The sequence below is a fragment of the Theobroma umbraticum genome, unplaced genomic scaffold, assembly GCF_002168275.2.
Source record: "Theobroma umbraticum cultivar Fairchild unplaced genomic scaffold, ASM216827v3 scaffold_147.0, whole genome shotgun sequence".
Lineage (NCBI taxonomy): Eukaryota > Viridiplantae > Streptophyta > Magnoliopsida > Malvales > Malvaceae > Theobroma > Theobroma umbraticum.
Genome location: NW_018397259.1, coordinates 9,021,390 through 9,043,852, shown reverse-complemented (window position 1 = coordinate 9,043,852; position 22,463 = coordinate 9,021,390). Strand labels below are relative to the sequence as shown.

General features: G+C 36.1%; 3 protein-coding genes across 7 annotated transcripts; all 3 read right to left on the bottom strand.

Annotated features, from left to right (window-relative positions):
• Positions 1-384: 384 nt before the first annotated feature.
• Positions 385-9,570, bottom strand: LOC110416039 (ARM repeat superfamily protein). The gene is made up of 22 exons (XM_021427861.2): positions 9,076-9,570; positions 7,871-7,972; positions 7,533-7,676; positions 7,336-7,416; positions 7,181-7,250; positions 6,861-6,931; positions 6,624-6,787; positions 6,459-6,530; positions 6,130-6,367; positions 5,803-5,865; positions 5,426-5,710; positions 5,209-5,322; positions 4,980-5,106; positions 4,721-4,890; positions 4,528-4,629; positions 3,478-3,581; positions 3,101-3,392; positions 2,705-2,949; positions 1,643-2,146; positions 1,233-1,527; positions 944-1,127; positions 385-735 (listed from the first exon to the last, which is right to left on the bottom strand). Exons 1-22 carry the CDS (start codon positions 9,193-9,195, stop codon positions 656-658), a joined length of 3,627 nt encoding a protein of 1,208 aa, XP_021283536.1. The 5' UTR covers positions 9,196-9,570; the 3' UTR covers positions 385-655.
• Positions 9,571-10,234: 664 nt separating this feature from the next.
• LOC110416041 (Protein kinase superfamily protein) lies at positions 10,235-15,164 on the bottom strand. Of its 3 annotated transcripts, none has more exons than XM_021427867.2 (8): positions 14,713-15,164; positions 14,096-14,584; positions 13,526-13,810; positions 13,100-13,417; positions 12,504-12,731; positions 12,269-12,369; positions 11,411-11,525; positions 10,235-10,875 (listed from the first exon to the last, which is right to left on the bottom strand). In XM_021427867.2, the coding sequence occupies exons 2-8, from the start codon at positions 14,453-14,455 to the stop codon at positions 10,534-10,536; spliced, it is 1,749 nt and encodes a 582-aa protein (XP_021283542.1). In that variant the 5' UTR covers positions 14,456-14,584; positions 14,713-15,164; the 3' UTR covers positions 10,235-10,533. The 3 variants fall into 3 exon arrangements, with proteins under 3 accessions (XP_021283542.1, XP_021283544.1, XP_021283543.1); XM_021427869.2 differs by having other exon boundaries at positions 10,235-10,872; positions 14,713-15,163; XM_021427868.2 differs by lacking the exon at positions 14,713-15,164 and having other exon boundaries at positions 14,096-14,706.
• A 3,035-nt stretch (positions 15,165-18,199) lies between these two features.
• LOC110416042 (NOP56-like pre RNA processing ribonucleoprotein) lies at positions 18,200-21,907 on the bottom strand. Of its 3 annotated transcripts, none has more exons than XM_021427870.2 (9): positions 21,828-21,907; positions 21,377-21,483; positions 21,165-21,206; positions 20,875-21,054; positions 20,614-20,778; positions 19,785-19,985; positions 19,094-19,591; positions 18,881-19,012; positions 18,200-18,798 (listed from the first exon to the last, which is right to left on the bottom strand). In XM_021427870.2, exons 2-9 carry the CDS (start codon positions 21,452-21,454, stop codon positions 18,397-18,399), a joined length of 1,698 nt encoding a protein of 565 aa, XP_021283545.1. In that variant the 5' UTR covers positions 21,455-21,483; positions 21,828-21,907; the 3' UTR covers positions 18,200-18,396. The 3 variants fall into 3 exon arrangements, with proteins under 3 accessions (XP_021283545.1, XP_021283546.1, XP_021283547.1); XM_021427871.2 differs by having other exon boundaries at positions 21,812-21,863; XM_021427872.2 differs by lacking the exon at positions 21,828-21,907 and adding an exon at positions 21,611-21,758.
• Positions 21,908-22,463: the final 556 nt, after the last annotated feature.

The following is a 22,463-nucleotide window of genomic DNA, read 5'->3' as shown; positions in this document are numbered from 1 at the left end:
GACAACTAAAGGGCCCGGTGAGGCTGTAGGGGCAATATCTGTTCTTGGCCTTTTGGTCCAAGACCACCTAATTTGATATAGTTTTTCTTTAAGTTTAGTAAAACGAGGAACCCAGATTTGGGGTAGTTGGGTTCTTCCATCCCAATTATTACAGGTTTTTTCTTGCTTTTCCCCCTAACTTCTGATTAAGAAAAATGGCAAGTGCTTTCAGAGTGCCCAAATCACTAATGAGGCAACTGAAAGTTTCTATCATGTGATGGTCTGTCTACTTTCCAGCGTATGGCCTAGAAAGAAACTTCTATGATTGGCTGCTTTCATAGGCTTAAAACAGGCTAACTTTAAACAAAGAATATCAGATTTGCAAAGATTGCCACCCCAAAAAAATATCAGTATGATTTTAATCAGCCAAAGAGATGAAAGAAACATTAGGACAATATACATGGTGACAAAACCAGAAGAGTAGTGCCATGGAATTCAATTTGAGATCACCACAACAAGTGGATGAATTGATTGCACAACTCTGTTAAATAGCAAATAAAGAAGCTTCCATCTACCTTGGTGTATTACTGTGAGATTTTTCTTTTTCTTGTTCTTTTTCCTTCTTCTTTTTTTTCCTGGTTAAACTTTCTGTACAAACACCAAATCTGAAAATCCATCACAAAATTGCTGCCAAGCCCACGGTGTCCCCCTCATCGATTCTATTTTCTGGAACATTGACAGAACCGCGAGGCCTCGCTGAAAGGATTAGCATAGCAAACTAGTAAGCACATGTCCATAGAACTAAACAAGAAAACAATATAACATTTCCAAGATTTACACCCACAAAGGGTTCCTCGTCATCCAAGGTAAAAGAATAATAAAGAGGGCAAAAAGCCCTTAAACCAACACTTTCTTGGATTCGACGGGAAAAAGAAATGCAATTAGACAAAATTGGAGTGCTTACTTGTAACATTTGTTATAATGTTTACACTTTTCTGAGCAGCAAGAGCTTTTAAGTTGTTCCCACTGGCTAACAAAAGCAAGCTCCTCATATGCTGCTTTTGTTCTTTAGGACTAGCTGTCTTTGCCAAGGCTTCTTCAAAGGCATGTAAATCGTTGGGGCAAATAGAAGGAAGGGAGAGTAAAATCTATAGCAATCCAATAAAGACAACCTTCAATTAGCATTAGAAGGAACATGTATGATCAGAGTGTAGCCACTTAATATTTATGAACAGATTAGAGACAAAACTAACCTGCCTGGGAGCCGGATCTCTGTCACAGAGATATATGAATATTTCACGACAGAGATTAACCAGATCAGCACTGATAACAGCATTTGACTCAAGGGCCAAACCTCGGATGACTGCAGAAAATAGATCTCTTGAAACAAATTCCTGGAGTTCCACATTGTTTGTAAATATAGCTAGAAGAACCACAGCAGCAGAAAAGGAACAAACTTTGGTCACAGCTTCACTGTCTGTCCAAGTGAATGCTTCTAATGAAATCTGCAATACTGGAATTGCCAGGCTTTTGTGCTTCAAAAGGAAACTGTAAACAAATGGGAATGTTGAAAAAACTAGAATTTACAAAACAAAATAAATATCATAGATGTAAAAGCACTGCTACAGGTCAATACTAAAAGAAACAAATGCAGCAGGCATACCCAAGCATAGAGCTTGATGCAAATGCATCCAATTCTTTCAGAGAAGACACGTCCACACGGCCAAAATGCCCAGAGTGTTCTAAACTTGGAAGGGTAGCATTTAATCCTGGCGATGCCATAGTAGAGAGGAGCAAACATATCTCACGAGTTAAATCTCGAAGCAATTTTTCCTCCATTACTTCCACTTTCAAGTCTGACCCAGTGAGAATACCATGATTATCAGGAACCTTCGCCCGGCCTTCATGCAAAAGACTGGACCATGAACAGCTAAGAGCTTGCTGACAGTGGACAAATAATGGGTGCAGTAGCTTCTCCAGCCAGACCTCCCACATATCTGGAGGACAGGACTTAACCAGAGGAATTAAAATAGAATGAACAAGCTGCCTTGTATGTCTGAACTCCATTGATTGTACATTCTCGATTAGAGCTGAAGCAACAGAATCAATGTCCATGCATTTGAAAAATGGATCTCCAATGGTAGTAGATAGGCCCAATACATTGTACCTATGATTGTGGAAGATGCATAAGAACATAAGCACCAAATTAGAAACCACTTGAATGAGCCAGATGATGATTGAAGTATGCCATTTGAAAATATTAGTTTATTTTTCAGTCAAGTAGCTGGGCTACAAAATGGAGACAGCCTCCCCAATCCATGGTGAAGGAGGAATATGACTCATAGTCCTTTGTTTCAACTAAGCTATTTAGCATCTAGAAAACAATTTTCTTTTTTCCAAATGATATTTGCTTCTGTGTTAAACTCTAGACAGCTCATGAATAACACAGCTAAACACTTCTGTACCAAATATACATCTAACAAAAATGGAGCTTTATTTTTTGGACATGATCAAAATATCATTTAGGGTTCCTTCAGTTTATGTTCCATCCATTTTGTTGTCAGCATTAATGGTGCTGTTTTCCTCTCAAATCCTATTTGGTTTAATTGCAATAAACAGTAATTTTCACTCTTTAAGAGAAAAGAAACATCAGAGAGAGCACAAATATATTAATACTGGAAAAATTACTTTCCTAAGTTAGAAATGTACAAGATGCCATACTTACCCACTGTCTCTGATACCCTTTAACCAATTTCGTATGTCAGCTTCATTTGGTTCTGTATATCCTTCCTTATTCACATCGAACTGAGATCCATCTATGAAAGTTAATGCACCCTTTGACAATTTGGGGTTCCCACCACCAAGTAGACTGGACCGCTCCACATCACTCATGCTCATTGCTGCTTTAATTTCTCCAGGTAACGTTTGGAATATGGATGGTGACCAAAGGGAATGTATAGCACGAAGCAGCTGCAGATGAACAACAAAGTTGTAACAGCCTGTTTCTGTGTTATCTCCTAGATAAGATTTGCTCAGAGCCACATGGTCCTCACTTAAAGAAGTAATACTATTAAGGAAAATCTAAAAAAATCAAGGTCAGTTCTTAAACATAACATCATACTGTTAAGAGAGGAGGCAGCATCCAAGACAGATGAGCAGCTATTGGATGTGGGGTAGAACTTGCTGTTGAGCTGTTTTGTAAGTTCAAATTGCCTTTCCTCATTCCACTCCTCTTAAGTGCTTTCTCAAAAAATGTTACAGTGTGGAAAAGTGACCACATAAATGCTGTATCGGAGCATAAACGAACTAGACCAAGCGGTTCAGACAGGTAATTGTTTTGCCACTCTATTGGTATCCACTGTTGGCTCAAGGGTTCAAGTAACCATGCCAAAACTTCTTGCTGTTGTCGAACCCTGCTCCATTTCAAGGAATTTGTCATAATAAGCAAAACAAATCAGGCTTTACATGGCAATTGAAACACTTTAAGCAAGTAATTACCCAGCAGCGGAAGCCATGACAAGAAACGCTTCACCTAGAAGATTATGTTCACCACGAAGCAAACAACCTTCTCTTCGCAAATATGCCATTGTATCAGCAATACCCTGCATAAACATCATGAAATAAATACAATATTCTGCTAAAACTCAAGTTGCCTTGATTCTTAGAAACTGTCATGCATATGATAGCTATAAACTTTAATTATGTAAGCCTTTGTGAGGGATTCTAATAAATTTCCTTATGAAGCACACATAAGTGATATTTAGTTAAAAAGATTATGTGGACTTTTTATACTCAAATTTAACAGCTAGACAAGCAGTGAACATTTAGAATCTCACAAAGCCTTCCTACTGCAAACAAAATTGCAGCTTGCTTTTGGCATATGAAGAAATATTCAGGAGATCCTTGAAAAATAAAAAGATTGTAAAGGTTAGTTTTTAAGGCATTCATTTCTCCTTCTTTGTCTTTTCCTTGTGGATTGTGGGAATGGGAGGTGGTGTATAACAGGTTTAGTAACACTGCACTATTACCCCTTCACCAACTATGAGCACCTCAACCCACATGATAGGCAGGGATTGGATGTACATTCTGCCTTAACACTTTTGGTATGAAACCACAGTCACTAGCTAGAATCTCGTTTATATTCACACACAGCAAACTGGTCACATGGAGTTTTCCTGAGACTGAAAAGCCAATCAAACAGTTTTGCACCTGGATCTTTCAGTTGTAAAAGTTCCTGTTTATTCCAATAAATTTCCTTTTACATGAAAACTAAAAAAAGGAAAGAGTGGGCAAGGTTATGAATTATTTCATAATTGAAATGACTCCCCTGCTCACATGACAAGGGGGACTCTTAAATTAGCTCTTGACCTGACTATAGTACCAGGAGAAAAACCATAAAGAGCAGTTAGACACATAGCAAGTAAGTAGTTTCATTTTCATTTAAGCATGAAGATTATTCTGCTTCAATAGAAGGCAGTCCATATCTACTCCTCAAATTGAAACTATCTAAGTCAGCATTTCAGCAATGTCAAAGCTTCAATGAACTACCTTCATGTGAGGCAGAATACTTTTGTCAGCAGCTTTGGCTATTCGAATAAATGATGTACAAATCTGCAACCTTGCATGTCGTGCACTGCTTGTTGAGGGATCCTGCCAAAGAAAGTTTTGGGTAAAAAAGGCATAAGTCTTGTTCCTCATTGCAAGCAATAGGACAAAACAAAGAAACAAATAGGAAGAGGACCTTAACAACAAAAGGAAGTGAATTTAGAAGCTCAAAAAGCTTATTGATGACACTGCCAACTGCATCTGGGAAATACTTGAGGAAGGGACCCATTGCTTCTAGATAGTGCCCAAGTACTTCCACAAGGGCAGGCTCAGTCCAATTTAAAGAAAGAAGTTCCCGAAGTAAACCTTCAATTCACAGTAAACAGAGTTTTTCAGCAGGCATGGTATCATAAACCTAGAGCCTCTAATAAATAATGAAAGAATTGTTAGTAAACCTTCAAAAATTCTACACAAAGCCAGGTGAACTTCTGAACTACCCCCGGCAAACTCATTTGATCCATCAAATATAGAGCTAACAACATTTTCCAGAGCCACTTGCATGCTTTCCATCACAACTAAGTCCTGAAAGTTGGAAAAGATAATAACAATGAAGCTTCTAGGCCTGATAACCTACAGACAAGGTATCATAGAGCGGAATTAGATGAAAAGGGTTTGCAGCCAAACCTGAGCAGGCATTGGTGAATTCAAGAGATTCTTAATGATCATAATAATTCTTTCAGAAATTTTAGCACCAGCCACAAGGGGCTTGTTTGAAGCAATAAACTTGATTAAGTCAAGCTGCAATGGAAAAAAAAAATTGTACATTTATGCTTAAATTTCCAAATCAAAAGAAGCTAAATCAAAAATCTAGAAAAAAATGCATCTGAGGTAATAGAGTTACCAGCCTAGAACGGTACTGGCCAAAATCACCCTTGCCTTCAAAATCATCACTCCACAACTCCAAAACCCCCAGAAAGGGGGCTGTTCCAGTCATAAGCTTTTCCTTTTTAAGCATGCGATGGAAAGATATATCCAGAATTGCACTACAAAGATCATCATTCAGAAAACTTAAAATCTTTCTCTTTTCATTATCAACCTGTGCTGAAGTAGAATCCACATTGGTAACAGCTGAACCATCTCCAGCTGAATGAAGCTTTGGCTTTGACATCAAATCCCTTGTTAGTGCCTAGAAAACAAACCAACATGAAATTTATTTGTAAGTTAGCTATTTGTTATTCATGTTTTGCTATTACAACAATTTTAAAAACTTCAACATACCAACCAAAATTGCAGGGATTGATAATGAAGAGACAGCTTAAAATGTTGAAAGAACCCCAGCATCTGGAAAGATAGAATTAGGTCATAATTAGAAAATTTTTATTACTCATTTTATTTCCATTAAACAAAAGTAGCCAAAAGAATTCACAAAAGAAAATGCCTCACAATCTTTGCATATAAACTAAAATATATCCATCTTTAGAAACCTGTTTGTAAACATACAACTTCAGTTTTTTTTTTTATAAGCAACATACAACTTCAGTTGAATTAAAGATCACACGGTAGGAATTTTACAAACCCTTGCCATAATCTTCTGACAGTCATTACCTGTTGTAAATAGAGAGAGAATGTAGAGCTATCTCCGACAATACATTGCAAGTTTGAGGAACCCAAAGACACCATACTTTCACATACATATTCTGCAAATTCACAGTCACTTTCATCTATAGCCCCACCTGTAGAGCTAGATCTGACTAAAAATTCTCTGGATACATTCATCAAGATCTGAAAGATGCTATTCATAGCAGAATCAAATTCAGAAGCAGCGTCATCAGCAGGTCTCTTTCTGCATGTCACAATTGACAGTTTGCAACATCATGCAGTACTCTTCCAGGAGAGAAACTTTGTATCTTAATCATGTAAACCATAAAGCATACCTTGGAGAGACAAGTTTGAAAAACTCACAAGCATGAAGACGAAAATCAGGAGACGAAAGTAGGAAACCACACCTGTCAGAATTGGGAGAAGAGAGAGTAAAAAAGGGATTCACATCAATGATTTCAAATCTCATCTCTTGAGAAGTGAAAAGAAGAATGTCATACCCATGAATGATGCCATATTTAGCAAGATCAGGCAAAGGAGCCCATTCGGCATAGGCATTGACAGCATTTAGAGTAGCTGTTACAGCAGCTGCATGCTGTTTTGCAATGTCAATTTGTTGCCGACTCACCTCACTTAATGCAGCTCCAAAATGCCTTTCCAATAACTGTACCAAGAATTAAGGACCATAAAGTACAGCTAAGAGAAGCAACATGTTTAAGGAAAAGACAGAGGCATACTGTGTATAGTAGTGGCAAAATTTCTGGCAAAGATTGAGTAAGCCCACGTAACAGTAATCTACGTCGATCACCTGATTGATAAAATTTAATATCAGAGCGGGAGAAGCAAACAGCAGTACAAATACAAAAGAATCTTAAAACATCACACATATTACTCCCTCAAAACAAAAACTAATGGGAAAAGAAGGAAGCAAAAAGAACTATGCATTCTTCTTCTGAAGTTTCAACAAAAGCAGCATCTTGAGATCTTGGATGCCTACAAAGCTGAAATTATTCAGTTTTGGCACAAAAACAAAATCACACTCAAGGTAGATAAAAACCTTCCAAATCTTCGTTGTGCACAGTAATATCTTCAGGAAGCCATCTTAACATCATTGAGACCAACTCAGCCTAAAGGGGACAAAATCATCAGAATCATCCAATATTCAAGAATAGAAAAAGATCATGACTACATGTAGGTTACAAAGAGCTTTACTTGTAAAGGACCCTTGCTAGATAGGGAAACTAGAGAGGGAAGCAGCTCTTGCCATAGATTTAGTCCTTCTCTTCTAACCATCTGTAAGAAGGCAAAATAAAAATAAAATAAATAAAAAAAGAGAAAGAAATATCAGTGAAAAGTGATAATCATAGACACAGCAAATAAGATAAAATCCAGGGTAATGTGGTTAAAACCTCAGCTACGAGGGCAGCTGTTTGACTTTTCAAAGCCCATTCCTCACAAGGATCTGCAATTTCAGATATTAACTCAACAGCAACATTTGCAAAGTTCCTACGTTCTAAAGGACCAAATTCCTCCCACCGCAACCGAACTAAGTGCTGCATAGAGACAAGACACAGATTTATCAGCATAATTTACTAAGCCATTACATAATGGTAGCAAACAAATGAATCTTTTAGATTTGACACAATTATTTACTTAATCTCTAAGATTAAATCTCAAACAGGATCAGTTTCATCAAATTGGAGATGTGGCATGAACAGAAAGGAAAGAATAGTGAATGAGTTTGAACCTGTAGCATTTTAAATGCATGTAACCGAATTTCTGAAGACCAATTTTTTTTGACTAAAAGGAATGAAGTGTTTGCCAAAATTCGTATATCTCCTGCTTTGATCTGCAAATATTTAAGAGAGATAAGTCACTAAAGAAATAAAAAGTAAAACATGTAAGTATCTTTTTTCATGGCTAAGTGAAAAACAAAAAGTATCTTTTGTCACGATTTGAAAGTGAAATACCACCCTAGATTATGATCCTGCAGTCATTTGTAGATTAACATTTACACTAATTTGCAGGAGATGAAGACAGCTTTCTTATGCTTCATTTGATAAGCTCTTTTCACAGCAAGACTTTAACAGTCTTAATAGGTTTTCTCTCCTTAATATTTTTAATGCTCACTTTTACTAATCAGGAAACAAAGTTAAACCAATTAAACTCTATCTTAAAGATACAAGAAAACATCAACCTTGACAAAAGTCATTGCCTTTTGAGTCATGGTTAAAAATTTCCAGCATGATACCTCATTATTCATCCTAGCTTGCTGAAGTCCTATATTCCCATATGACTAGTAAACCATGAAATGATAAAGAAGGGAACCATATTTAAACAGTTAAATCATCCTTAAGAAGTCAGAGCTCAATCACATATCAAATTAAGGCTCACTCTCGAAATTCAATAGCACAAAATTATGGATAAAAACAAAACCCAATCACTGATAGCCCAAAACTCAACCCAATCTTCATAAAAACATACAACATTTACCACTCCTAAGTAGCTGAAAACCATAGAATAGAAGAGAAATGGCTGTAGAAACTGCAAAAGAAAACCTCTGTACAGAAAATAAGTTAATCAATGCCCTTTTGAAAGTAAGTAACTGAACCTAAAATAAAAAAACCCATTTGAGAAAAGCCAAATAAAAGAAATACAAGGAACAGACCATTCTTGTCAAAATGCAAAGCACATCAATTTCCCAAGAGATAGTTATTACTTATTAGGTCCATCAAAGCAAATTAGAATGACCCTTTAACTCAAACCTTTAAACCGAATTTAAACACTAATCAAATTCCACAAGGAAAAAGTTCACAAATTTTCCAGCTTTAAACAAATTCAAAATCAATCTACTCAATCAAAGTTCAAAGCTTTCATCAAATAACAAATTTTATAGAAGTAATTACAACCAAAGGTGACAGAGAGAGAGAGAGAGAGAGAGAGAGAGAGTACGGATTCAAGGTAAGACACGGCAGCTTTGCGAGCATCAGGAGTAGAGTTCCAATCAAGGGCTGCAACAATGGCTCTAGCCACATTGTTTACTTTGCTGTCGTTACTGTTGCCTTCTTCCATTTTTGCGTTCCTCTGTTTTCTCCGAACCTATAACCGTTCAGGGTTTTTCTTTTCTAACGAGATTCTTCTGGGTTCTGTTGAAGTCTCTGCCTTTGTCTGTTTGAAGATTTCCAAACAAATGGGCAAAAGAAATTCAAAGAGAAAGAAGAGAGATTGAAAGGTAAAACATTTTAAAAGGGGTTTATCGAAGTCAGGAGAGGTTTAACCGCTTTCACATGATCATCCCCAGAGCTATGGTCCAAGTACTAGCATAATTAATTTATATTAAATCTGAAAGAAAACAGTACTAAATAATTTCTTTTTATTTATTTATCCTTTCCTTTCTTTACTTGGAAATTGGGTTTTTCAGACTACTTATCAAAGAAGTTCTTCTTTACCCTTTTCATACTCCTAAGGCCAAGGCTAAGGCTCATTGGCAAAAACTGAGTTAATATTTAATGGGTCTTAGGTGGTCCAGAAGAAATTGGAAAAAAGAAAATTAAAGAAAATGGGCTAAAGCTTTTTCTTTTTGGATTCTTTTAGGGAGAAAGCATTTGAATTTTCATTTTTTTTTCTTTTTTGCTCAAATCTAACCAAACTCCAAAAAATGGTAGGCAGCCAGTGTCCACTGCCACCAAAATGGTTGAGGTTGGGAAAAAGTGGTGATATCTTTAGACTGGCAATTGCATCTGAATCCTGATGCAATTTCATTCACCATGACATCAGAAGTTGTGGATATCATTGGATAAAACAAGAATGGAATGCCTGATTATCTTTACCGGAACAAATGAAATGTAACAGCATTGTCCACTAGTTTGAACTCACTTTGAACAAGACATAGGAGGAAACAAACGCGCCATTATCCTGTACGAAATAGACAATTTTTGTAACTAAAGAATTGCCTGGAATGAGTAGAAAGGAACGAGTGACCTGTAATTTTATAAACATAAATATCAACAGAAGAAGAAAGGGATTTGTAAGCGTTTATTAGAAATTTTTTTTTCTTATGTTCTCCGGTCTCCATTAATCTAAACAGTGTACAGTTTGGAACACAAGAAGCTTTAAGAACTGAGAAATAGAAATATACATAACAGTGGAAACTTATCCTCAGGGTCCCAACAAATTAGAGAGCTTCTTTGGGGGGTAAAAAGAATAAAAAGGTAGAAGGAAAAAAAATACAGAAAAATTGATTTCAACCCTTGGATACATTTTTAACAAAACAATACATGCTTCTATGAGAAAAACAAACAAGAACCTATTAAATATAATTGCATCGAGTAGCAGTAAGCGTCAGTGACACTGTCATCAAATGCAATCGACTGCTTTCATAAATCTCGTTCGTATGTATGAACTGAGAGTTTAAAGTATGCTTCTCTTTCCTTTAACCCGGGTGTCACCACTTTTGTCTTTTTGGGATCCTGTTGGAAGTTTAGATGGCTCGTGTAAATCACCTGCAACATTCTTCTTTCGCCTTGGAGCACCCATGCTGGCAGAGTCAACCAATGGACCTGACCAAGTTTGTATTGGTTCTTTCGAATAAGTGAATGATGTAGTACTGAAGGGGACATCAGGAGGAACAAATGCAGGATCAATGTGATGCGATGCTCCTAAAGGAAAGCCAAGTGCTCCATCTTGGTGTGGTGGGGGGAACTTTTCACTTTTGCTCTTTGCATTTGCATGAGTTATTAGGCGCCTTCTCTGCTTCACAAGGTAACCCAAATTAGTTTAAAATATAAGAAAACTTTAAACAGGTGCTCCACATCAGTCAGAGCTGACACTAGCATCTGGTGGAGTAGACATCATACTAATATGCCTTTGTATCTGTAAATACTTTAAATCAGATGCTACAAACAGTAAACAGACTAGCAAAGCTACTTTATCAAATAATATTTAGTTGGCAGACTGAAATTTAAGCCTAACTGAGAAGGAGCATATGGTACGAGGAAGAACGGAGAGATAATATACTATCTTTCAATGCCAGATCTCCATATGAATAATTGCGCATTCACTGCATATTTAACTTCCTATATGTACCAATAGAACAACTTGCAATAAACACACTCTGCTTTGATATCCTTGCTCATTTGGTAAGGGGAAGCAGGGAACAAAAGCTAACAATAAAAGACAAGAAAAAAACATGTCTAGAGAAAATATGCTTTTTGCAGCAAATATGCAAACAAAAGCATCTCAGCATACAAGATAGTGGCCTTTGATAAAAGTGAATTATCACACATACATCAAGATTAGACTGAAGCTCAGCATTTGCTTCTGGAGCAGGAATTGCCCTTGCACGATCGCGTGTCCGAGTCTTCCTTGCACCATCACCCTGGGCTTTACCAGCAGCTCTGAGTCTGCACAATTATATCAGAAAGGTTTTATTATAGTTGAAATATATACAAGAGAGATACATGACTCGATGTGTATTTGTCTGTGCATGTGTGTATTCAGGAGCACGACGGAAGCTAAGATACGTCTGAGCTGCAACAATCATAACAAAATAGCTTAATTGAAATTTTTCGAAGCAAATAACCATGGGTAGAATACTAATTAACACAGTGTAGTTAAACTCAAATGGAACCAATGTCTACAATAGAATGATGACTACACTTTGAAGAAGTGACAGTTCCTACGATCAACTGTATGCAAGAGTTAAGCAAATCGACATCGAATAAAATTCAAAACCATTGCATATTTTCACACTATAGTATCTAACTGGCCAGCGAAATTCAAAATTCCTCAGGTCATTAAAAAGCTTTATCATCTACATATAGAGATGAATTATTTAACACATTCCAGAATAAGCAAATAAGATCCAGAACAACCTGAATCTGTGTATTGGTGCATGCAAACCACATTAGTTTACATCCTTCTCCCTATCTTTATCTCTATGAACACGTGTGTAGGTGGATGACAACAGAGCATGTGCTTAAGGGTCTGTAATGTTGTTATGTATCTTGCATACAAGTGAATATACCACCCTTTGGTCACGAAAATCCATCAAATTGAAAGAATTTTCCAAGCTTAATCAGCTACAAAATTTTTGTAAAACAGCAAGTGACTGAAGGCAATAAAGAGCAAAAGTAGAAGAATTGACCTCCGAGCTTCATCATCCCGTCGTTTTGCATCCATCTCTTTACTGGGCGGGTATTTTGGAAGGCTAGAAGGTTCACAAGCATAAGGTTCTGTTGTGAAGAACTGCACAAGTAACATAAAAGGTGAAAAAGACACTTTTCAAAAGGGTACCTTGACAATAAACCAATCTTTAGAAATAAAGTCAACCAAGAACAGAAGGAACTTGAGGCAGTGTTCATGGAAATCGAAGAACTCACTTCACTTCTTAATGCAGCAGTGGCAGTCAGACGTTCTGCTGGATCAATTGCAAGTAGAGTGTCAATGAGGGGCAGCGATGATGGTGGGAAATCTTTAAATGTGTCTTTTATGCATCTTTTATAAGGCTCTCGAGGTTTAAATAAGGTTGCATTAGGCAACTTTGATTTTTTCCAGTATTCATCTGATGGTGAACCACATAACTTGTATATTTTATGCAGTTGCTCTACCTAATTGATCAAAAAAAAAAAAGAGAAATAGTTAGTAGCAATGAAGTGGTTGTACAACTACCTAGAACTTCACCTATTCATGTTCAATATGCAATGAATAGAAACAAGAGAAGATCATAGCTTTTCAAGTTATGACACTATCATTTATTGGTTGCAACATGCCATCCTCCAATCTTTATACATTAAACATGGAAAATAGCAATTTTTCAAGAAATTAACTTAAATCAACAAGTAGAAAGAAAATAACTTCCTAAATGAGCAGTGATGCCAAAGTATCTTCCACCTAAAAATATTGTGTCACACAACCATATGGACAATAATTCAAAGCATCTTAAACTGAATAAATAACAAATGAAGCAAAAATCTACCTCCGTTCTACCAGGCATAATAGGCTTCCCAGCCAAGAGCTCAGCTAAAATGCATCCTGCACTCCAAAGGTCCACACCAACACCATAATCGGTAGCCCCAAGAAGAAGCTCAGGGGCTCGATACCAAAGAGTAACCACCCGACTGGTCATGGGATGCTTGCGGTTTGGATCAAAGAACGTAGCCAGTCCGAAATCAGCAATCTTAAGTACTCCTCCATCATCAATAAGAAGATTTGACCCCTTAATATCACGGTGAAGCACTCCACGATTGTGACAGTGCTCGAGACCAGAGAGTAATTGATACATGTAACATTTAACCTACAATGTTAACATACAATTTAAGCATACTTCTAGAGTCACTTCCATGCTGAGGATGTATACCATGGATTTTACTGTATTTAAATCACAAGAAAAGTTGGGGCTAACCTGTGGCTCTGTAAACTTTACTATTGGACTTGCTGCAAGACCAGCCAAATCATGCTCCATGTACTGAAATACCAAATACAAACTACAGGACATCCTTGAAGTAACTAAACCTTCCAATTTTACAACATTGGGATGGTCCAACCTCCGCAGTATGAGAATCTCTCTAGCCATGAATTTCACACTTTCAGGTTCCAGATTATCGAACCGAACCTTCTTTAGGGCAACAATTTTACCTGTTACCATATCTTTAGCTTTGTACACATTGCTATATGTTCCAGAGCCAATCTACCATCAGTAAGGAAAGGTAAGTACTTCACAAATATCAATCGATGAAGAAAAAGACTGAGAACTACACTGCATCCCAGATGATGTAACAAAAGGCAACCACTTCCATTATTTAAAGATAAAATTGACCATCCTTATGCCATAGTTAAACCAAAGAACACAACTAAAATGGCACAACCAATTAAATTCAGTGTCATTTCAAAACAAACAATAATAGTGATATCATCTTTAAATAAGGATCAATAAAAGAAATCACAAATGCTGAACGTAAACAAAAATGCCCACCTTATCAATCTTCTCGAATGTGTCAGCCCTCCGTGGAATCCACCCATTAAGCGCCTCCCCACAGGCATCTGATAGCCATGAAGGCCATCCAGCTGCCACCTGCTCTCCACGAAAATGCTTAGGTAGGTTACTCAACCTGGGGTTTGTCTTTGATTTTCTCCTTTCCCCTCTTTGTTTTCTTTCCCCATCGGCTTTTTCTTCCTTTTGGGTACCCTCATTTTCAACCTCTACAACACTAGCATCAGTTTTTGAAACTGTAACATTTTCTACTTTCTTATTGGATTCAAAGCTAGCATTCTTACTCTCCCTAGACTCTGAAACAATCCCTGAAGATACTTCTCTTCCCAAAACACACCCCATTTCTTAAATCTAAACCTCATTTCCCAACATATTCTAATATGGGTCTTGCTCTGAATCAACAACTAATCAATAAATGAGTAACTACCCACAAATCAAGCAACTTTAACAAGCATGGTCAAGCTGATAAATCTGCCAAAAGAACATTGAAACAAAAATAGTTGACTATTACATGAAATTACCAAAAACCCAACTTAAACAACAATCTAAACTCTAAGATAAGCTAAAATTCACTGTGCAAAAAAATCATAAAACCCTACCCTTTTGACTGCTATGATTTGGGAGCTTCCAAGATTCAGCAAGAATGAAATCCCAAAAAAAAAAATGATCTTGGAGCTAAGTTAAAGATTGAAATTTGAGACGTCTTAAGAAGAAATTTGGGGAAGTCAAATCAAAAAATGATCTGAAAGCAGGAAGAAAGAAACAAAGAGAGATAAAGAGAGAGTTTTTAGAGAGAGAAAGTGGGGAAGTTAAATAAAAGACATTGTTTTTAATGAGTTTGGAAGTGTAGTTCTGTTTTGTGTTCTGTAAGAGAGAGAGAGAGAGCAGAAATTGATACTTTGGTTGAATCTGACAGAGAGAAATAGAAAGACAGAGAGAGAGAAGAAAGACACACAGATTTCTTCAAGTGTTTGTATTGGTAAAAGGTTTTTGGTCTCTCTGTTCTGTTCTTTGGTGTTTTGGACTTTTCTCTTTTTTGTATTTTTAATTTTTTTCCCTCTACCTTTAAGACAAAGAAAGGGGAAAAAAATCTGAAAAATAACAAATAAAATGAGAGCAAAGTGTAGATCTATTTGCCCTCACTTCCTACTAGTATTATTCTTACATACCTTTTACCCAAAGTCAAACCTCCCAATGCCTCTCTGTAATTCCTTTCCATTCCCCCCACTAATTAGAATCAAAGAGTTTATTCCATCAAAAGGAATAAATAAAAGATGAAACAAAATAAAAATTTTTCCTTTTCCTATCTATATTTTTAGATATAAAAACAGGAAATTTTTTATGGGATTATAGATTAATTCTTGTTGTTGGGTAAAAAGGAAAAGAATAAGGTTCTTAGTAGTTGGTATTTATGAACACACCAACTTGAGTATTATTCTAGTATTTTGGACAAGTTGGTGAGTATTTCATTGGATTTTCCATTATAGTATTGAAGATAAATTAAGAAGAATTTAAGGTGAAAAATATAAATTTTGGTAAAGATGATAATGGGTATTCTTTAATCAGGTATTTATAAATATTCGATTTGATTATATAAAATATGGGTATTTTATATTCGGGTTTGAAACCAAATTTTAGTAATAAATTTAGGTTGAGAAAGGAGACAGGTTTAGTGGTGTGGTTGCTTGACAGAAGATGAAAAATTATTGTGTTGGGTTGCTGTCAAAGTTTGAGTTTCACCAAAGTAATTCCTCTTTTATAAGTCCTTAGTTCCTGGTTAAAAGAAGCCATTAGTTTACACCCTAAGTCAATTTTGTCCCCTTTTTTAATCCCAAGATTTTTTTTTTCTTAAGAGTTTTCTTCTGTCTTAGATATTGGCTTGGCCCACATTTGCCAAAGAGCAAAAAATTGATCAAAGAAGTGCCCCTATTCACATCTAGAAAAAGATGGAAATCCACCAAGGTTGCTTTAAAAAGAGAGAAAGATACTAGTATAATTCATGTACCCAAAAAGCTTGTATTATTAATTGTTAGTAGTTTGTTTTTTTGGTGAATTTCAAGACAAATATTTAAGATATTAATAGGTATTTTATAATCGAGTGTCTTGCATTATCTAATTATGTAAATTAAAATATTTTATAATTGAGTTTGGATAATAAAATTATTATCCATTATGGATTTGAACAGTAGTTTTAAAGTACTTACTATTAGAATAATTTTTAATATTAAATTATAATTATATATTATTTTAGTTTAATTTGGATCTATGAGATATTTAAATTAAAATCAATTGATTACACCTTTGACAATCCTTACAACATAAATTTTTTTATTTTTTATTTTATAAAGCTATATCTACGAATTAGTGACTTATTCTTTTAATGCAAGTCCTTAATTTTATTGAGTAAATACTTCCAAAAAAAGTAAGGGAATAAAGGTAGAAGCACAGGATGGAGAACAAAAAGAGACAAACTCTCTTTCTTTGTATAAATATATTATGACCTGAATTTTTATTTTTTATTTTTTTTATTAAGGGTTGGATTTATCACTTTTACTTTATTTTTCTTCCCTCTTCTACAGAAGAAGATAATTAAAATAAAATAAAATAAAATAAAGACAATAAGTGCTTGATGCGAGTGGGAAGAACAAAATCAGAATGTTAACTTGATGGTATTAATTCTTTGTTTGATTAAGGCAGGATCCTCTTTTAAGTTTGAGTCAAAATCCAACAAGAACAAGACATTCACCTAATTTAACAGACAAATCCCATTGAGAGAAAAGCTCATGTCTTTGTCTCTTAACTACAAATACAATGATTTCTGCACTTGAAGGATTAGTTAAACACACACCCATTTTTTTTTCTTAATATTCAATTCAAAGATTGCTCCCCTGATTAACCAAACTCATTCATTTCCTTCCACTACCGTCTTTTGTTCATTCTTTGTCAGATGGTTTATTTCAACCAATCGTCAAAACCTGACAGCTTCTTAGCTTTCTTCTTCTGCTTCCTTGGCCTTATATGGAGGGTTTTGAATCAGACTTTTTTTGTCCTTTGGGACCATTTCTTATTCACCCTTGATAGGCAGTGGGATATGCTTTTTGCCTGAGGAAAAGAATCTTGCTGAACCTTTACATGTTTGCAAATGAAATGCAAACCTTTTCAGCAGTCATCAGTCTCTTACTTCCAGCACCCTTCTTTTGACCCTTGTCGTAGATTTTCCACCTTGGGTTTGCCTTTAGCAGAGCAGACCTCCAGCCGAATGTCGCAATTCCTTTTTCAAGAACCAAGACCCCTTGATCATGTTCAAAGCTAAAACTAGTTATAACTAATTAACAGGAAGAGAAAAGTAAATCCGGGTTTTATTCTAATGTGCCACAGAGTTATCCCTCAAGCTTTGGTGCGGCCAAAAGAAACCATAGATGCTTGGTAGATGAGCATGTAAATAGGAATCCCACGCTTTTCCTTTTGAGCTCTGAAATGGGCATTTCCTGCTCCAAGGATCTCAACATTACGACCAGGCTTTGCTGCTACCGTTTGGCAATGAGGCAAGCACCACCTAGCTCCCTCTCTGAGGCATAATTCAGTGCAATAATAGTCATCTGATTATGGTTTCTGCATCGAGACAGAATCCCATGCACCACAGTGGACCTTCATCAGGTCAAGATCACTAACTTCAATTCCCATGATGAAATTTGCGAAAAGTTAAAACAATATAATTAAAAAAAGAGGAAGAAGAAAAGTAATAAGTATTACCATCATTGTTGTTTTCACACGAGAGAATATTACCATTGTACACAGCATTTTGTTATCTATAAGTGCTTTTGTTAACTTATTGTACATAGAATATTTCATTTCTACACAACTCCTAGGCAAGTATGCTATTCCATAGCAAGAGGAGATGAACATAGTACCCTTTTTTCCACGTTTCAACAGAGCTGGCTACATTTCGAAGAATAAACCAATTACAGGTCCAAGTGCACCAATACACTAGAGCTGGCTACATTTTCCTTCTTTTTTTAATCATATGCCAAATGAAGGCTATTGATTACCATTTCCATATCAATGCAAAAAGATAATAACCCTAAATTAACAATAAAGTTGTGATATTTCCTTGCAATTGCATCCATAAGGAAGTTAAAAATACATCAAAATTAGGTTTGAAGAACACTACCAGATAATTAACAACTCAGCAAAATACCACATTTTACAAGCAGAAGTACCTAAAGCCTATATTACCCAAAACTTGTTTGGCAGCAAATCACCACAAACTTTCTTGATTTTTCTCAATCGTCACTTTTCTTCTTCTTCTTTTTCTCTTTCTTGGTCTGCACTTCAGAATCTTCTTCTCCTTGTTCTGCATGCTTTCTCTTCTTCTTTTTCTTCTCTCCTACTTCAACATTCTCCCCATCAACCTCAGCCTGATGTTTCTTCTTTTTCTTCTTTTCCTTTTCCTTTGGTGCAGGCTCTTCGCCTTCTGGTTGATTTCCATTAGCTGGCAAACTTGCCTCCTGATTAGCTTTCTTCTTCTTTTTCTTCTTCTCTTTCTTTTCTTCAGTGGCAGGTGCCTCTTCTGCTTCCTCTGCCTGCGGAGGTTCTGCCTCAACCTTTTTCTTCATCTTTGGGACTGTATCTTGCTCATCAGGAGTTGTTTGCCCAAGAAGAGAATCTGCTGCAGGATTGTAAGTCTGTATACAGGAAATGTGTCAATGACCACCTAAAGGACAAAAAACACTAAATGCTACAAATGATGGATTCAGATACAGAGACCTTAACAGGAGTTATCAACCCAGCTCCCTTCCTCCGATCCTTGTCATAGACTTCTATCTTAGGCTTGCCTTTAGCCGACCCAGCAGATCGTGCCAATTCTTTGCCTTCAAGAGTCCTTAATCTTGCTTCAAGCTACAAAATATAGTGTGTAAGAAATACCTTACATTTTCCTTTGGAAGGGGAGAGAAAGTAGCAAGTCATCTATGATTTCACCTTGGCTCGGTTCTCAAGTCCCATAGAGTTATCTTGGTCATCTCCAAGAGCATCACATCGAATTGCCAATGCAGCCTTTGCAGCAAGTGACCTGGAGATTTTCCCCTTGTGCTTTGGCGCTGCCTGACCAACCAAGGATGCATGGTAGATAAGCCCGTATTTGGGAGTTGAATGCTTTGTCTTAAGAGCTCTGAAGAGAGCCTTTTCAGCACCAAGAATCTGAACAGTACTTCCAGGTTGCTTTGCAAGATTCATTAAGCTGCCACCATGAGCAATGAGGCGGGCACCAACAAGTTCACCAACAAGAGCAGTCAAGTTTGGTGCAATAGTGTTCATCCTGCTCTTTAAATAATCATATAGCTGAGCTCTGTATTCAGCAAGTGACAAAACCTGATCACATAGTTCTTTGAGACTCATAAGATCAAGGTCATTAACTTCAGTTCCCATGGATATGACTGCTGCCTCCTTTAATTCTGTCTCAACCTCTTCTGGTAATATCTGTGAAAATTCAAGCAAGTAAACTATTTAAAAATAAGGAAAATGATTCTTTCAAGCACTTTACGTCAAGCCTCATAATGACGGAAATATGAGAGCTCACAAGCCAACATTAAGCTTCATATTGAAATAACGTAACACTTGGTAAACAAGCTTGGGGTATTAGCTTTCTAATTAAGTCAATTGGAACTCTTACCTCTGAGAAGTCAAGCTTAGCAGCATTAGCACGGTCACCCATTAACTTAACTGTCTTGGCATAAAGGATATTGTGCTGTACAATCTTAGTAAGCTCGGGAAAATGCCAACCATACCATTCACGAATCCTCATTGCATATGTGTTGAGCTCTTTATCAAGATCATCAAGTAAACCAATGGCTTGAACAATCATTGTGTCAACCTAATAAAACAATCTTATACAGTCACAATTGGTCCAGAGAATTACATGTCTTAACATTGAAGAACTTCTTTAAAACAGAACAAATATTAGGTAGCACATGAAATCCACCGTATATTGGCACAGCACCAACCCTTATCAATGCCTCTCTTAGATTACTTCAAATCCAAATAAGAGATACAATAGGTTTCACAAAGATTAATGCTTTTAAGCACTTTGACATAATTGACACCACAAGTATGAATAAGAAATTCTTTTCCAATGAGAGTTCGCATTTTACAGTAACACCACATCTCTTACAATTCAAAGGATCAGCTTTATGGGGATGCTTAACTCATTTACATCTTTTATTCCAAGAATTAGCTTTATGAGAATGCTTAACTCATTTTACATCTTTTATTGCTTTCATTCAGTGATCAACAACTGCAACGATCTACTGCCTAGACTGTTAACTAAAATTTTACCTCTCTAAACTTACTCTCCTTTGGAGCCTTGAATCTTATACCAACTTATTTATATATGTATTCCATTGGGCATTTTTAACAAAGTCTTCCCAGAAAAACCCTCCCCATTCCAATGGGAAGAGATAATGCTAAATCAAGTCCACAAGAAATCATTATAACTTAAGTACCTTATCAGCACTGAACTTGAGCTTGAATCTAGACAGGCTATGAGACAAACCCAAACTCATTGGAGCCAAATCTTGAGCAGCTAGACCAGATATGAGTTCTGTCAACTGACTTCTCACACCTCTCATCAACTCCATAACAGCATTATTGTGTACACATTCAATTTTCTGCAGACAAGTAGTTACTTCTACTTAAATAAGATTCAAATGAATTAGAAAGAAGAATATCACCACAGAATCTACATATGAAGACTATCAACAAACCAGTTTTTCCTTAATTGCATTTCCAAGCTTTGAATCAGCCACTGCTAATGTCTCACCATCGCAATGAGCTCGCAAGAATTTGCGGAGACCTTTGCTGGGTGTGTTTTCAAGTAGTTTGGTTGCTGCTTCCAAAGCTTCTGCTGTGTTTTCAAACTTAGAAAAGGCTTTCAATGACACAACCTAATAATATTTCAAAAAATCGATCAGCTCCGTAGTTTAAAGAAATCCAAAAGGCATAATACTAACATGAAGGACAACAAATGTGTTCAAAACCCTAAAAATGTAATAACCTTTCTTGCAGAATCAGCAGCCAAGAATTCCTTGGACAAGTCCTACAACAACAAAAACCACATATTTCAATCCAAACTTGGAACGGGAAATTTCCATAAACTAAAACATAGACCCACTGACTTCATTCAATCACGGTATTTTATCACAGTTTATAAATACATAAAAAAGGAGGCTTCCTCTTAATGCTCAAAAGAGTTGAAGATAAAACTACCTCAACTTTATTTAGCTTCCCTTCATCCAACACTTTAAAAAGGGCAAAGCCCGCCGGAGTCTCAAATAAGACAAGCATTTCTCAATAGGCCCAAAAAATAAACAGACCTGAAACATCATCACCATAAAATTCCTATTAACAACATAATCAAACTTCAAACAACTAAATTCATTTAGAAGCCCACAAAATGATCATAAAACTACTACATTTCAAATACCCAGTTCATAAATATACCTAATTAATTCATAATCACGAAAGAAAAAACTTCTAAAGACGAATATTTAAACGTTTCTAAAGAAACCCATTAGGGTTGGAGTTAGAGTAAACAAAGCCCAGAATCCAAATTAGCAACCCCAAGAAAATAGCAAACCAAGATCACATAAACGAGCTAATGAACAGTGAATAACAATGGAAACTTGTCAAAGAAAAAAAAACCCTAGTTTTCTTGAACCTAAGCTCTGTGTGGCTCTGCTGCGTTGTCGGAAGAGGAAGAGAGGAAGAGAGAAAGAGAGAGCGGTAGAGGGGGTTTAGGGTTTTAAGTCACCACTTATATTGCAGTGTCTATTCATATGGGTACTTTCGTAATTATGTTAAAGTTCCTGTGCAGTAGGCTTTTTCCGTTCTTTTCTTCTTCCTCTTTGTTTGGCTATTTTTTGGGGCTCTTTACACCGTCAATTCCTGAGGCCCACTGGTACAATTCAGCAGAATGGAGGGTGGTGATGATAACATAAACTTTTATTAAATCTAATCATAGCCGTCCATAAGAGTATAGTTAAAATATGAAAATGTAATCAATTCGATTGATTTAATCAATCAAAACATCATTTGTTATTTTTATTATATAATATTAATAAGACATATTAATATATTATAAAAAATAATACATAACATATTGATAAAAATATACTCACATAACAATTTTTTATCTTCCATATCCGCATCACCTTAGTATTGCCTCAGCTACCAGCTCAAGTTTCTTTTAGGGAGAAAAAATGATGATTTAATTATATATATATAGTCAAGTATTTAGAATCAATCTTCAACTAAGCTTAAAAAATATGAATTTCAGTTTTATACATATTTTAAA

Excerpts from the sequence above, each read along its gene's own strand:
- LOC110416041 (XM_021427867.2), bottom strand. The coding sequence starts at position 14,455 with ATGGGGTGTGTTTTGGGAAGAGAAGTATCTTCAGGGATTGTTTCAGAG. Across the intron at positions 13,811-14,095 it reads CATTCGAGAAGATTGATAAG|ATTGGCTCTGGAACATATAG; the intron begins GTGGGCATTTTT and ends TACTGATGGTAG. Across the intron at positions 10,876-11,410 it reads AGCTTCAGTCTAATCTTGAT|CAGAGAAGGCGCCTAATAAC; the intron begins GTATGTGTGATA and ends TACCTTGTGAAG.
- LOC110416042 (XM_021427870.2), bottom strand. The coding sequence starts at position 21,454 with ATGCTTGTCTTATTTGAGACTCCGGCGGGCTTTGCCCTTTTTAAAGTG. Across the intron at positions 21,055-21,164 it reads CTGCTGATTCTGCAAGAAAG|GTTGTGTCATTGAAAGCCTT; the intron begins GTTATTACATTT and ends AAATATTATTAG. Across the intron at positions 18,799-18,880 it reads GGTTGATAACTCCTGTTAAG|ACTTACAATCCTGCAGCAGA; the intron begins GTCTCTGTATCT and ends TCCTGTATACAG.
- LOC110416039 (XM_021427861.2), bottom strand. The coding sequence starts at position 9,195 with ATGGAAGAAGGCAACAGTAACGACAGCAAAGTAAACAATGTGGCTAGA. Across the intron at positions 7,417-7,532 it reads CAGCTGCCCTCGTAGCTGAG|ATGGTTAGAAGAGAAGGACT; the intron begins GTTTTAACCACA and ends GCCTTCTTACAG. Across the intron at positions 3,393-3,477 it reads GTCATGGCTTCCGCTGCTGG|GGTTCGACAACAGCAAGAAG; the intron begins GTAATTACTTGC and ends GAAATGGAGCAG.